Here is a 16,402-nt window from a genome sequence, read left to right on the forward strand (position 1 = left end):
ATGAGTAAATAATGAGCAAATCTTAATTGTTGGGTAAACTATTAAAGGCACAGTATGTAATTTTCACCACTAGAGATTGTGTAGTAACAACAACCACAAGCATAGTTTGATGACACCGTGACTCTGCAGTCTTCATAACATCCTGCAGAAATCATGTTTATGGGTGAGCTAAAGTACTTACCATGTAGTATAATGATAGCATGTAAAGGCTGATTTATACTGGACTGGACACAACACAACACAACACAAAAGCATTCATCTGCTCCATGAGACTTGATACTTGTTAAACACTTACACCACCAGGCTTGCTCCTCTTTTAGCCCCACCCACACTCTTCACTGTCACCAATCACAGAGCTTATGCTATGTGTCATTTTCTGAGAGGCGTGCCTTACGGTCAGCGAAGAGTATACGGCTATGTAAGAGCACTGCCAGACCATCCGCGTCCACGTGACAGACTCTATACTATAAAGCCGTGTAAATGAAACAAGAACGCTTAAGAAATTGCTGATGAAAGACGAGCATGAAAGCAATGGAACTTTTATTATGCCACAGTTCACCGCTTCAGGTTCTTCCTCTTGAAGCAGTGCGGTTTCATCATACTAAATACATTTTAGGCTTCTGTTATAATGGTGTTTAGTGCAGTCTAATAAAACACACAACATATTAAAGCATCTTTGGTGTTTCCCTGTTTTTAATAAACCAATGCAATAGCCGGCAGCTAGCTCTCTGCAACTCTCACATGGTCGCCCACTGAAGCTAAGCAGGGCTGCGCCCGGTCAGTACCTGGATGGGAGACCACATGGGAAAGCTAGGTTGCTGCCGGAAGTGGTGTTAGTGAGGCCAGCAGGGGGCGCCCAACCTGCGGTCTGTGTGGGTCCTAATGCCCAGTATAGTGACGGGGACTCTATACTGCTCAGTGAGCGCCGTCTTTCGGATGAGACGTTAAACCGAGGTCCCGACTCTCTGTGGTCGTTAAAAATCCCAGGATGTCCTTCGAAAAAGAGTAGGGGTTTAATCCTGGCCAAATCTGCCCACTGGCCTCTGTCCATCATGGCCTTTTAACCATCCCCATATCATGATTGGCATATCATCACTCTGTCTCCTCTTCACCAATCAGCTGGTGTGTGGTGTGCGGTCTGGCGCAAAATGGCTGCCGTCGCGTCATCCAGGTGGATGCTGCACACTGGTGGTGGATGAAGAGATTCCCCCCCCATTGTGTAAAGCGCTTTGAGTGCCCAGAAAAGCGCTATATAAATGTAACGAATTATTATTATTATTATTATTATTATTAATACTGGACATCAAGTGTGCTAGACATAATTAGCATGGCCATATAAACCCCACGACCAGTCTCAGTAAAAAACAGCTTGTTTTCTTTGGATTTGAACATTCTTTGAAACATTTGGGAAAGTCAGCAAAATATATAACACTGTTCTAGAGGTTTTTGGATACTGTAATAAAAAAAAAATACATATTGTGCCTTTAAGGTGTCCATAATGATCAAAAATCTATAGACACATGCATAAATGACTCCACAACACACCTCCAGTGGTCCTCTGTCAAATAGGAGGCCGTAATGCTTTGTTTACTTGCTGACCTGTGGCTGCTGGACTCATGCTGGGACGGGAGGAAAACATTAACCAGCTCCTTAATGATTCCACCCACAGTCATTAGTGCTCATTAGAAATAAACAGACATTGAAGAGAGGCGAGCAGCAATTACCCTCTTCTTTGATGTTGGCCTAATTTCCTTTAAAATGCCCCTCTTGGTTTCTCAAATAAACAAACCCAAGCGATTCGTTTTTGAAGCAAGCGACTCTCGACTCCCCCCTCTACGCTTGCGGCGAACAAAAAATGTACAATATAACTGTACAACATCACATCCTGTAGTATGTGCTGGTGACTGTATTAGGACGTTTCGGCAGAACTGATAAACTATATGGTCAAATAATGAAAATTAACCCATAAAAATCTTATATTCTTCTATTATATTATATTCTTATATTTTATATAACCCATAAAATGTATGTTGTACTTTTGGGCGGCACGGTGGGTGGCTCAGTGGTTATCACTGTCACCTCACAGCAAGTAGGTCCAGGCTGTGACAGCATTTCTGTGTGAAGTTTGCATGTTCTCCCGTGGGTTTGCATGCTCCGGTTTCGCCAAGAGTCCAAAGGCATGCACTATACTGAAGTGTCTCAAAATATTTAATTATTAACATTATTCATTATAATTTAGCTGTTTTGTTGTTGCCAACATGAATTTTAATTATTTTTAGCAACTGTATTTTTTGATTCTCAACTTGTAATAAAATAAACTTTTATTATTATTATTATCATTATTATTACTATTATTATTATTATTACTCTTACTATTGTTGTTGTTAATATTATTATTATTATTTTTAATGTTTTTGTTATTATTATTATTATTATTATTATTATTATTATTATTATTAAATACAACAAGGTTTTGGGATTTAAATACTAAGTGTTTTTATTTTTTCCCAGAAATTCAAATACAAAAATACAAATACAAAAACAGAAGAGTGACAGTATGATATATGAAATGAAAAAATTAAATAAAAATAGCCAGTGATAATGTGAATGTATAAATAAATGAATGAATGAATAAATAAATAATCACATAACACATTATTTTATTATTATTATTATTATTATTATTATTATTATTATTATTATTAAATACAAAAATGTTTTGGCAAAAAAAGTTTTTATTTTTCTCCAGAATGTTTTTTGTCAGAATGTATAAAGTATTATTATTGTTGTTGTTGTTGTTATTAATAGTAGTAGTAGAAGTAGAATAGTAGTAGTAATTGAAAAGTAATCGAAATCAATATTCAGAACCTATAACATTTTTTTAATTTAAAGTTCAAATTTTTCCGGGTCGATTTTTTTCGATTACTTTCTGTACCATGTGGGAAAATAAAAATTAATCAACCCATATGTTAAGGTTGATTCTGTGGCTGCTTGCAGCCACATCTAATCCTTGGTCAAGCAGGACGATGGACCCATTCTTGAGCCTTACTTTGCACTACATTGACAATGAATGGAAGCTGCGCCAGAGATGCTTTGAGATGGCATATTTTCCAATAAATTCAAATTATTATTTACATTAAAATATTTGTTTACAGAAGATGTGAGAAATGCAAGCTTTAAAATTATATGCAAGAGTTATTTCATTTAGAAGAGATACTGCTTATTTTATACTTTTTTTTTTATTATTAATTTATAAGTAATTTATTATTACTTTTTTTATACTTTTAGGCAATGCGTGTTTTAATTTCAGTTGTTCATTGTTGATGTTCAATAATTAATCATAGTGTGTTTTTCTGCAATTATTTTTAAATCAAGCAAATTCAAAAATCTCTCCCTTGTAATATGCGAGCATAATTACTGTACAAAACCTGTCAGTGAATTATGAGAGCAAAAAGTAAATCAAAATAATAAAGAAAATAGTCATTCATTAATCATAATTGAGTCAAAATGTTCAATTAATTGAGATTTGATTTTAGGCCAAATCATCCAGCCCTAAGCAGCAATATTAAAATAATAATTATTATATTATATTATATTATATTATATTATATTATATTATATTATATTATATTATATTATAATATATTAAATTATATTATAAGTAGTTAAATGAAAAACCTTAATGCTGTTAAAATTACTGAGAATCCATGCTCAAACATGTATTATTCATTTTGAAATACATTTTTTAGCCCTCCGGTGCTTTGAAATGCTTTAAAATTAATGTGAATATCGACAAAACACATGGTTTTCACAGCTGAACGGACCTGCAGCTGAGATTTCAGTGTGACTCCCAGCGACTGTAATTGAAAATGAGTAGTTCAATAGTGAAGCAGTCATGCATTACACACTGTTTACTTTGGCTTTAAGCGAGGTCAGGAGAAGATACTGCATTTCATCGCCAGGGTGTAAATTGTGTCGACGCGCCATTGAAGGATAAGACACGTGCTGCAAGAGTGACAGTGGCAAAAAGACTTTTAATATATTTTTGCACTGGAAGCCCATTACAAACATGGGATCATGCAAAAGCCTTTACTAAAGAATTGCATCTTATTATAACTATACCTGAAAGACATCAATTGTTCTGAAGCAGGAACACCATATTAATCCTTACATAGCAAAGTTATTAATATGCATCTCAAACCATAAGAAAAAGATAAACATTTGCAATATTATGGATTTCATTCACCCTAAATTAAGCCCAGAGGGGCTAGTTTGCAGCATCTGTTGCATTGCTTTTAAACAATATCATGCTGCTATAAGAGAAAACTAATGTCACTCATCTAAGGAATCCTTTGCTATATAAAAATTTTTTTTTCATGTTTTAAAAAATAACCCATTCAATAACAATTCAAACCTGACTAAAGTCTTGTCGCCTATCCAAGTTTTAGGAACAACAAATAATAACTTGACTTCTAGTTAATCATTTGGTATCAGAAGTGTTTTATATGAAAGACAAAGGCCTCTAGATTACACTTATTTTACCAAAATAAAATATGATCATTCCTTGATTTTTGATTATTAAATTAGGACAGTAAGGTCTGACTTTGCTTAGAAAAATGTCTCGTTACTTAAAAGAAATAATGTACAGTATAGAATATAAAGTCATGCTGCAGTAAAAAAAGAATGAATATTGTGTATGACTCCCATGAGCTTGGAGGACTGCATCCATACATCTCTGCTATTACTCAATTAACTTATTTATAAAGTCACCTGGAATAGCAAAGAAAGCGCTCTTGCAGGACTCCCAGAGTTCATCAAGATTCTTTGGATTTATCTTCAATACCTCCTCCATCTTACACAGACATGCTCAATAATATTCATGTCTGGTGACTAAGATGGCCAATCCTGGAGCACCTTGACCTTCTTTGTTTTCAGGAACTTTGAATGTTGAATCTACCAACTATCCATGCATCTTAAAATGTTGAATATTGATACATTGTAGAAACAGACTTCATGCGAAATATATAAATAGATAATATTGAGCTATTTGAACACTTCTTATATTGTAAAAATGACACCTAATAATATTACATCTAAATTAATTTTAAATGACTTTTTTTATACCTGAATGAGTTTGTAATCTTCTTACAATTTTCAGAAAGGGTAAAAAATAACAAGTTGAAGCAATTTGTAAAGTGTTTAATTATTAAAACAAAAGCAAAGTATACAGTTGTGGGTAATACGTGTGTGTTTGTGTTTGTGTGTGTGTGTGTGTGTGTGTGTGTGTGTGTGTGTGTGTGTGTGTGTGTATACAAATGTGCATAATTTGTTGTAAATAATATGTATATATATATAATATATATATATATATATATATATATATATATATATATATATATATATATATATATATAAGCATTAAAAATGTATGCTTTATAAATTTCAATCTATTATCTAAAATGCATACATACTCAGAATAATGAGTAGTACACCCCCTTTTTGAAACAGATTTATTAAACAGATATATTTATTAAAACAATACTTTAGTCACTGAACATCTTTAGAAATAGAAAGACAACATATTTCATGCCAAATATGGCAACAACAAAAAAATTACAAACTACAAAATTTCAACAAATTGTTTTTTTTTTTTCTTTTGATTTTTGCTCTTTTTTTTACATTTTTATTCAAAATTTTACACTAACATAAACCATTATCGTAAGCTACTTTGTTAGATAAGTTTCAGTACTGAATAATTTAATGTATACGTACAATTATAATTCTGTAAATATTGCTTCATGGGATGGGATGGAATGGATGAGATGGATGAATGGATATAAATTAATATATGAATGTATATCTGTTAATGGATAGAGGGATGAATGAATGGATGGATATGAATTAATGGATAAATATACAGTATATGTTGTGATGGATGGATAAGTGGATGGGTGGGTGGGTGGGTGGATGGATGGATGGATGGATGGATAGGTGGGTTGGTAGGTGGATGGATGGATGGATGGATCATGTCTGTATATAGATTGAATGGATGGGTGTATGAATATAGAGATATGGATGGATGGGATGGATGATTATATATTGGATGGATGATTATCTGTATATGGATTGGACAGATGGATGAATGGATGGATGGGATGGATGTTATAGATTGGATGGATGGATGGATGGATGGATGGATTGATGGATGGATGAATATCTGTATGTTGATTAGATAGATGGGTGGGTGGATGAATATATAGATATGGATGGATGGATGGATATAAATTGGATGGATGGATGGTTGAATGGATGGATGGATCAGTTGAGGGGCAGATAGAGGGATGGACAGACCGATAGATAGACAGATAGACAGGCAGATAGACAGGCAGATAGATAGAATACACACACATCTACATACACATATATCTTCATGTGCTTCCATCATCTGTAAAGTTACAGCGTTCGTTTCTGAGCATTCTGTAAAATACATTCTTTGAGCTCAGTGATGGCATAAGCATCTTTGGGCTGATTCAGAGCTGCGCTGAGGGACCATTACAACACAGAGCACTTCTGAGCGGATTATTAACGTCCTGTTTCCATGGCGTTTCTTTTCATCCGCATGCAGTGTTTCTCCGGCTGAGTCCGTGAAGACCCTCTATAGATGAGCCAGGTTATCAGCAGGACTCAAGCACTAATCCCTGGCCAGAAATCACTGTCTTCCCTGCCTGTTTGTCTGCTTTCTCCCTCCCTCCCTCTCAAGTGGAAAGATCCACTCCACAAGGTCAGGCTCAGAAGAGCACTGAGCGGCGGTCAGGAAAAATCACATACCTAAGATATGATATGATGAGCGGCCGGCAGAAAACAAAAAAAAAACAGCTGGCAATTAATACCTCGACAGAGAATTGATGTATAAAAGAGAGCAGGAGGGAAAAAGAGAAACGGAAAAAGTGGAATCCATAGTGTGTGCACTGCATTTAAAAAAATGACGTTTGCTTTTTGTTCAAACTGCTTATTTAAAATGGGCTGAGCAAACCTAATTTTTTTTTTAAGTGTGTGTGTGTGTCTGGGTTCTTTTAACTATAGGCACAAAGTCTAAAGTGCGTAGAGCAAAAGCATTAAGGGCATGACTGAATCCACTGTGGCTATTTTAAGGATAGAAAAATACGGTTTGCGCATGGTGTCGCATGGTCTAACAGGGTTGTGCTTATTCTCTTAATGAGTTATGGGTGTGTTTTGAGCATAACGTGCATTAAACCAATCAGAGTCTCATCTCCCATTCCCTTTAATGCTGTGTTCACACCAGACGCGGAATGCATGGATAAATCGCACTATTCGCATGTAAATAGACGCATGACCATTTGAGTTTAATCGCTTCATTCGCACGTCAAAATTTGCTTCATTCGAACGTTAAATCCGCTTCATTCACGCGTCAAATTCACAACAGAACAGACGCAGATTCACGTCATGGTCGGGGCTTCTGTCTTCAAGGTGACTGTAGCTTCATTGCTAAATGGCTAACATGGATTTTATTGAGACAATAACTGTCTTTATGTGCTTTATGAAGGCTGTAAAACAGCGTAGATTCATTTGGAGCAGTGTCTGAGTCCACTAGATCCTTTCAGAGGTGCATCCAGCTCTGTAAACTGATAAACTCCTCCAGAAACTTAACCTAGATGGTGGAGGTTTTCAGCGGTGCTTCAGACTGAGCCCAGTTTAATGAACTGTTGTTCGGTGTCGATTGGAGAATTTCCGCCTGGGACACCAACAACAGGTGCTACATCACAAGAACAAAGCTCCTAATTGGTTAACGTGGGGCGAATGTCTGCTGAAGTTCAGAATTTCAAACTTGAGCGTATTGCGCTAAATGCACGTTAAGCGCATCAAATGCACAAAACGCTCAATTCTCGCTGCGCCATGCCCGCGATTTATCCCGCAGGATATCTATTCGCGTCTTTGCATTGACTTAACATGTAAATCATTTGCGCTTGATGCTTCTTCCGCATCTGGTGTGAACACAGCATAAGAGTCAAATGTGTCACGCCAGGGCGCATTTGCCGTTTACATGGCGGACTTGTAAGAGGAAAAACTGAAAGCTTCACTGGTGAGAAAACAGTTACACAGAGCATCTGCAGTGCGAGGATAAAGAACGAGCCTCCTCTATTTGGCCTCTTTACTTTCTCGTTACTTTACTTCTTAAGTGAATGAAGAAATGGTGTTCTACACTCCACTGAAGACCATTAGCCTACATCTTTAATTTAGTTTGTTAAGCACAAATAATTGTTTCAAAACTATTTCTAAATCCAGTACTCCAGTTTTCTGTTTATTTCTATTTCCAGCAAACAAATAAATGAACAATAATAAAATGAACATGTGTAAAACATGTGCAGTAGGTTCATTCCACTGTAGCGACCTCTGAAATAGAGGCTAAGTTGAAGGAAAATGAATGAATGAGTGTGCGTTTACTCTTCAGAACATGATACTAAAAATAAATGCGCAAGAATTATCATAACCTCATTAAACAATAAACAAATGAACAAAGACCTACTCGAGTTACCTGTGAGAATAATTGATGATCTGTGTCAGACGTTTTGGAGTCGAAACACAGACTGACACAAATATCTCAGACAGCAAAAGATGACAAATGACAGCTCTATCTACTACAGAAAGACATAGATCTACTTCTGTCAGATCTGAAACTGCTGTAAGGAAATACAACAGAAATATCAAACTTAGTTTTTTAGACATAGATTTGAAGTCAGTGTTTAATGGAGAGAACACATTTTCAGCACATTTCTAAACATAATAGTTTGAATAACTCTTTCTAATAACAGATTTATTTCATCTTTGCCATGATGACAGTAAATAATATTTTACTAGCTTTTTTCAAGATGCTAGTATTCAGCTTTAAGTGACATTTAAAATGATTTTTTTTTATTTTTAAATGCAAGTAATCACAAGATGTGTTAATTCATATACTTATTTATCAAATTAATCAAATAAAATGCACGTGGCAGGATTTATTCTCCCAAAAGAAAATTGTAAAGCTATTATTGTAATAAATAAGAAAATAATTAATTAAAGTTGAAAATTAAGTATTTTAGAAGTATATGATTCAACACATAATTAACCCCAACAGTGTGTTCCCCCAACAAAAAAAATGAACAAAAATTGCAGAATATAATATACCGTACAATCACTGAGAAACGTCTCTGTTTTTATATAATAACACACACACACACACAGGCATGTATGTATATATATATATATATATATATATATATATATATATATATATATATATATATATATATATATATACATATATGTATATATACATATATATGTATATATACATATATATGTATATATATGTATATATACATGCATATATGCATATACATATATATATATATATATATATATATATATATGCATATACATTGGATCTGGATCATGTAGAGAGCAGAGACTATTGAAGCTAACCTGCAACTGTGATATCATATGGTCTGCGCAGACGTGCTAACTTATCAAGAATAGTTGTAAAGAATAGTTTCCCAAGTCGTTCAAGAATCATTGCTGTAAGTCCATAATGTGTACAGTATCTGTTAGTTGTAATACTACAACTCATAGAAATGTTTAAAATAAAAACTAACATTCAAATTTGCCTGGGGTTTTTTATTTATAACTGTGGAAGTATACCTTGTGTGTTTATTTAAACAGATTTTTAGTTGATATAAATAATAAGCTTTGCTGGTATGAAGGTTAATAGTAGCCTGCTTTGGTAAATTTACATCAAAGCATATAATCATGATGAATATACTAACTGCTTTTCGGGGGGGTCTGTCATGTTGTACAACGCAAGTAGGCTACTTAGAATTATTCCACAACGTCATCACTGTCAACGCAAACCTATTGGAATTTTACTTTTGGTTTATTTGTGTTGATTTCAAGTGACGTGACAGGTGCAGGCGTCGATTGTAAATGACATCACTTGCATAGGAAGCGTAGGTGCCCGAGAGTGCAAGCCTGAAGATGCAAATTCAACTCTGCAGCCAGACCCTTCTCAAAACTTGTGACAGTTAGAGTAACTAGATTAATTTTGATATAAATAAATTAAAATAAAATATGGATCTAATATTTTGGGCATTTTGTGTTGTGAGTTTTGGCGGGTTTTTGGCAGCTTTTGGGCAGGAAAAAGTCAGCTATATCTGACAATGACCTCAAATGTATTTCACAGATTTTACAGCAATTTAGCGATTTACCTGTCTGAAAGCTAATGACGAAATAATTAGCATTTTGTGTAAACTATCAGTTTAATGCTTTTCTTTAAATGAGATGACACACTAAAGAGCCACACAACATACTGACATGATCAAAACGTCGCAAATGTGCATATCGCAAAATACACATCTCTATGATTTGCAATACATGAGCTTAAAAATTCAGCTTACAGTGAAATTAAAGACTTAACTAGGCTAATTAGATTAACAAGTTAGGGAAATTAGGCAAATCATTAGACAATAGTGGTTTGTTCCGCAGCCAGTCGAGAAATACATTTCATAAGAGGTTTATAATGGCAGCACAGTGGATCAGTGTTTAGCATTGTCACCTCACAGAAAGAAGGTCGCTGGTTTGAGTCCCGCTGGGTCAGTTGTCATTTCTATGTGGAGTTTGCATGTTCTCCACATGTTGGCGTGGGTTTCCTTCGGGTGTGGTTTCCCCCATAGTCCAAATACATGCGCTATAGGTAAATTAGGTAAGCTAAATTGCAAGTAGTGTATGTGTGAGAGTGTTTGGGTGTTTTCCTGCAGGAAGGGCGTCCGCTGAGTAAAACATATGCTGGATAAGTTTGCGGTTCATTCAGCTGTGGTGACCCCTCATGAATAAGGGACTAAGCTGAAGGAAAATGTACAAATGAATGAAGGGGCCTAATATTAATGATCTTGAAATAGTTTAAAACAAATTAAAAACTTTAATTTTTTTTTTTTTTTTATTCCAGCCAGTCTAAATGAAACAAGACTTTTACAATTCTACAGGATAGTTAATAAGTTTGTCTTCAACTGTATACAACACTGAAACAAACTCAAGATGTATGCTCAGGTTTACATGCACTTGAGTGTTTTTTCGGCTCTAATAAAGTGTCAGAGCTGATCAAGCTGCAAAGAGGGCATGAAGAGCTGGTGTGAATGAAATCACAGCACATCTGCTACAAAAGTCAATCTCATATCAGCATCTTCCTACATGCGCTTTCTGCTCAGCGAGAGGAAAAATGACACCTTTGAAAATGAAAATACAGTATGCGTCTGTAATGAATAACAATGACGACAAACAAGCCTAGACTGCTGGATGGCAATGGAGAAACCCTATGACTGCAGACAGGTGATGAAAACGCTCTCAACAGATGCCGTCCACAGCAAACTTTCCTTTTCTGAGGCACAGCATGGAAAAGCGAGGCTACTATTTGCATTTGCATTATTTAAACAGAGATCCGAAGCAGATTAGAGCTGGAGCAACTTGAGTAAACTGATAAATGTGTTCTGACGCAGAGATAATTGCTTTCTGTGAACTTCACTGACCATATCTCCGTTCTCTAGGCTATGTTATACAACACGGATACAGCGCATTCATCTGTGTCACCTAAAAAAAATAAAAGATATGCTCAGAATAGAACATTACATTCTGACAAATACAAGAAAAAAAGTCTATCTACATACATATACACTGACTGGCCACTTTATTAGGTACACCTTACTAGTACCGATTTGGACCCACTTTTGCCTTCAGAACTGCCTTAATCCTTCTTGGCATAGATTAAACAAGAAACTGAAAATATTCCTCAGAGATTTTGGTCCATGCTGCAGCATTTTCGGCTGCACATCCATGATGCGAATCTCCCGTTCTACCACATCTCAAAGGTTGGTTGTGAAAATCCCAGTAGATCAGCAGTTTCTGAAATACTCAGACCAGCTCGTCTGGCACAAACAAACATGCCCTGTTCAAAGTCATTTAAATCCCCTTTCTTCCCCATTTTGATGCTCGGTTTAAAACTGCAGCAGATCCTTCTGACCATGTCTACATGGCTTAATACATTGAGTGGCTGTCATTTGATTGGCGGATTAGAAATATGCTTCAACAAGCAATTGTACACGTGTACCTAATAAAGTGGCCGGTAAGTGTGTGTATATAGCCATTAAAACAGATTTTCGAATTAAATGCACAATTAAAAATTAAAAATAATCCTCCCAATTACATCAAAATGCTGTAAAATTGTTTTCACCAAAAGTTCAATAAAATACCTATTTTCTTTTGCAAGTATTGATATGATAGATTATTTTGTCTTGCATATGTAAACAGCACTTCAGTGTCAGACACACCTCATTAGTTGACCAGCAAAACAGCAACCAATGTAAACTAATTCAAGAGCAAAATTAGTCAAAGAGCAACAGCGCCCCCTAGAGGACGCACTCACAATAGTCAGATACACTTCAGCCTGACTACATTTGTGTAGTAATGTAATCCACTGGCATTGAACAATATATGTCATATTACGAAAAAAGGCACAAAAACAGGATAAACAGCACATGTGTGGCCTACAGAGAGACTGGTTGTTGCTTATAGTGTTTTATCCTGACAAACAAAGCACTGCAGTGTGCAGAATGCAACGAAATAGTTGGAGAAAAAGAACAAAAAAAGTACAAACATAACTGTTAAAATGATTAATATATTAAAAAATATTAGTAATAATAGCAAAGATAATAACAAGAACAAGAATAATAATATTGATAATAATTTGAGGATAGAAACCACATCAGTACAAAATAAGCCAACAACAAAACAAAACTATAAAAAGACAGATTGAAATATTGAAATTATAATAATTAATAATAGAAAAAAATGATTTAATGTAAATAAATAGTGAAACAAACTTAATAAGATTAAAATAATGACATCAAGATCAATACATAAATATATGTAATAAAATAAACAAGAAATGACAAATGCTATAAAATAATCATTGTTTTTCATACTTTTACGTAAAATTTAAATAAATAACTAATATTATAATAAAACAAACAATAAAAATAAAATAAACAAATTAATGTCACTATATATTATAGAATATATAGTAGAATATAAAAACTTAATATTGTAACAAAATGTTTGGCAACATTTTAGCAAGTAAATTTTTTTTAAAAATTAAAACAATTAAAACAAAAATAGATACATATAAGAGTAATGTAAATTAAAAAAAATTAATAAGTAAATTTATAAATAAATAAATGTAGTAGTTTATTGATTATGACAAACATAATTTTGTAACAAAACGTTGAAAAAACCCCTTTAGCCTGTTTGAAAACTTAGTCAAGTACATTCAAAAATATGTTAGAATTGTATATTGTAATGTGTATACAGAATATATTGTACTGTGTAATGTAATATTACTATTTAGACGTATAGAGACTATATTAGCAGTAGATTATAAAAACATAACGAAACAAAACCTTTAGCAACATTTTAGCAATCTGATCAAATAAAACAAATTAAATAAAATATAAATGCATATGAGTAATATAAATTAAAAATAAGATTACGTAAATTTGTAATGAAATAAATAAATATATAATGTAGTCTATTGATTATGAAAAACTTAATATTATAACAAAATGTTAAAAAACATTTTAGCCTGTAATATTGTAAACAAATTAAAACAATTGAAACAAAATAAATACATATTACAGTAGTTAAATAAAATTGCTAAATGAATAAATATAGTAGTATATTGATATGAAAAACGTAATATTGTAACAAAACGTAAAAAAAAAAACACTTTAGCCCATTGTAAAAAAAAACAACTTCATAAATAGTCATAAAAATGTGTTAGAAAAGTATATTGTAATGTGAACATAAGTCAGAACTATTAGCCCCCGTTGGAATTTATTTTTAAAATATTTCCCGAGTTATGTTCAACAGAGAAAGGAAATTTTCACAGTATTTCCTAGAATTTTTTTCTTCTAGAGAAAAATCTTAATTGTTTTATTTTGGCTAGAATAAAAGCAGTTTTTAATTTTTTAAAAGTCCTTTTAAAGTCAAAATTATTAGCCCCTTTAAGCTTTTTTTTTCTAATAGTCTACAGAACAAACCATAGTTATATAATAACTTGACTAATTACCCTAACCGGCCTAGTTAGCCTAATTAACCTCGTAAAGCCTTTAAGTGTCCCTTTAAGCTGAATACTAGTATCTTGAAAAATATCTAGTCAAATGTTATTTACTGTCATCATGGCAAAGATAAAATAAATCAGTTATTAGAAATGAGTTATTAAAACTATTATTCAATTCAACTCAGTTCACCTTTATTTGTATAACGCTTTTACAATGTAGACTGTGTCAAAGCAGCTTCACAAAGAAGATTATAGTGAATTGAAACAGTGTAGTTCAGTTCAGTTTAGCTCAGTTCAGTCAGTGTGGTTAATAATCACTACTGAGAGTCCAAACACTGAAGAGCGAATTCATCTATGTGCAGCTCTACAGATCCTGAACCATGCAAGCCAGTGGCGACAGCGGCGAGGAAAAAACTTCACCAATTGGCGAAAGTGAAGAACTAAAAAAACCTTGAGAGAAACCAGGCTCAGTTGGGCACGACCATTTCTCCACTGGCCAAACGTCTTGTGCAGAGCTGCAGACTATTATGTTTAAAAATGTGTTGAAAAAATCTGCTCTTCGTTAAATAGAAAGTGGGGAAAAAATTAACAGAAGGTCTAATAATTCTGACTTTAACTGTATATATAGTGTAATGTTATATTACTATTAAAATATATAGAGAGGACATTAGCAGTAGATTATGAAAAATGTAATGTAACAATGTTTAGCAATATTTTAGCAATTTGATCAACTAAAAAGAATAAAAACAATAAAAAATACACATAATGTGTAATGTAAATTTAACAAACTAATTACGGAAATGTATAAATAAATAAATAAAAAATAAATAATATAGTAGTTTATTGACTATGAAAAACATAATATTGTAGCAAAACGCTCAAATCATTTTAGCCCAAAATATTGTGCAAAAATAAAAACAATCGAAACAAAATAAATACATATTAGAGTAATGTTAAAAAAAAAATAAGAATGCGTATAAATGAATAAATATAGTAGTATATTGATTACGAAAAATATAAAATTGTAACTAAATATTTTTTTAAAATGTTAGCCGGTTGAAAAAAAACAAAGCAAAATACGTTCAAAAACATGTTAGAATTGTATAGTGTAAGGTGGGTGTGTGTGTTATATATGTATTATATAGTGTAATGTTATATTACTATTAAGATATATAGACAGTATATTAATATTAGATTATGAAAAACATAATATAATGTAAAACGTTTAGCAACAATTTAGTGAGTCAAATTTTTGCTAAAATAAAAACAATTGAAACAAATAATGCATAAAGTAATGTAAATAAAAATCATTACGTAATTTGTAAATAAATAAATAAAAAATGGTAGTATATTGATCATGAAAAACTTATTTTAAGTAAAAATAATTTAACAAAACGTAAAAAAAAACATGTTAGCCTGTAATATTGTGCAAAAGTAAAAACAATTGAAACTCAATAAATACATATTAGAATAATTCAAAATAAAAAATGATTTGTAAATAAATAAATATTGTAGTATATTCATTATAAAAAAGGAATATTGTAACAAAACGTTAAATAAAATAGAAATTTACTAAATAAAAATACTTAATAGCAAAGCACAATCAAAAATGTGTTAGAATTGTATATTGTGGTCAACACATTGAAAAGTGTCCATATTAATGCATTCATATACGTACAGTGCAGTATATGCCTAACTTTTCTGAGCACCAAACACATTTAGACATTGACAAACCTGAGAATAAATCATTGACCGGCTGTAACTTAAAGTATAAATTGTATTCTAGCGATTTTTTTCTAACAAAACAAAAATTCAGAGCATAAAAATGTGGTCTTCTTACCTCTTGAGGCAACTTTGACAGGCAGTTTTCAGGAAATCTCTTGCTACGCAGAACGCAAACGGCTTGCATGAATAAATCACCTCACCGGGTTTAATTTCACGCAGAGCACGCAAACCATTGCCTTTACCTTCACTTATAAACCTCTCCATAATCACAGCCTCCATCATTTCATAAAAATATCATCTGCAGTGACCGTCCATGTGTTTGTTCACGGTACATATGAACGCTCTGTTTGTATTTATGACAGTCAACTTTACGCGCCATTACGCAGCTTCTTTAAAACAATCTCATGCTCAAAAAAAGAATGTTTTCACTGAACAACTTGGTTTATTAAGATGGCGTCTACATATATATGAGCGTTTCGTGACAAAATGAATCATAATTGCACCTGTAAATCAAAT

General features: G+C 33.1%; 1 protein-coding gene across 3 annotated transcripts in view; it reads right to left on the reverse strand.

Annotated features, from left to right (window-relative positions):
- The window catches only part of smyd3 (SET and MYND domain containing 3), a 332,576-nt gene extending 316,354 nt beyond the window's left edge, over positions 1-16,222 (reverse strand). For all 3 annotated transcript variants that reach the window (NM_001423732.1, XM_073927420.1, XM_073927421.1), the window contains exon 1: positions 16,002-16,222. In NM_001423732.1, the coding sequence (NP_001410661.1) occupies positions 16,002-16,165 (164 nt within the window). In that variant the 5' untranslated portion in view covers positions 16,166-16,222. The remainder of the gene's footprint in view (positions 1-16,001) is intronic.
- Positions 16,223-16,402: the final 180 nt, after the last annotated feature.

This window comes from Danio rerio, chromosome 17 (genome assembly GCF_049306965.1).
Source record: "Danio rerio strain Tuebingen ecotype United States chromosome 17, GRCz12tu, whole genome shotgun sequence".
Taxonomy (NCBI): domain Eukaryota; kingdom Metazoa; phylum Chordata; class Actinopteri; order Cypriniformes; family Danionidae; genus Danio; species Danio rerio.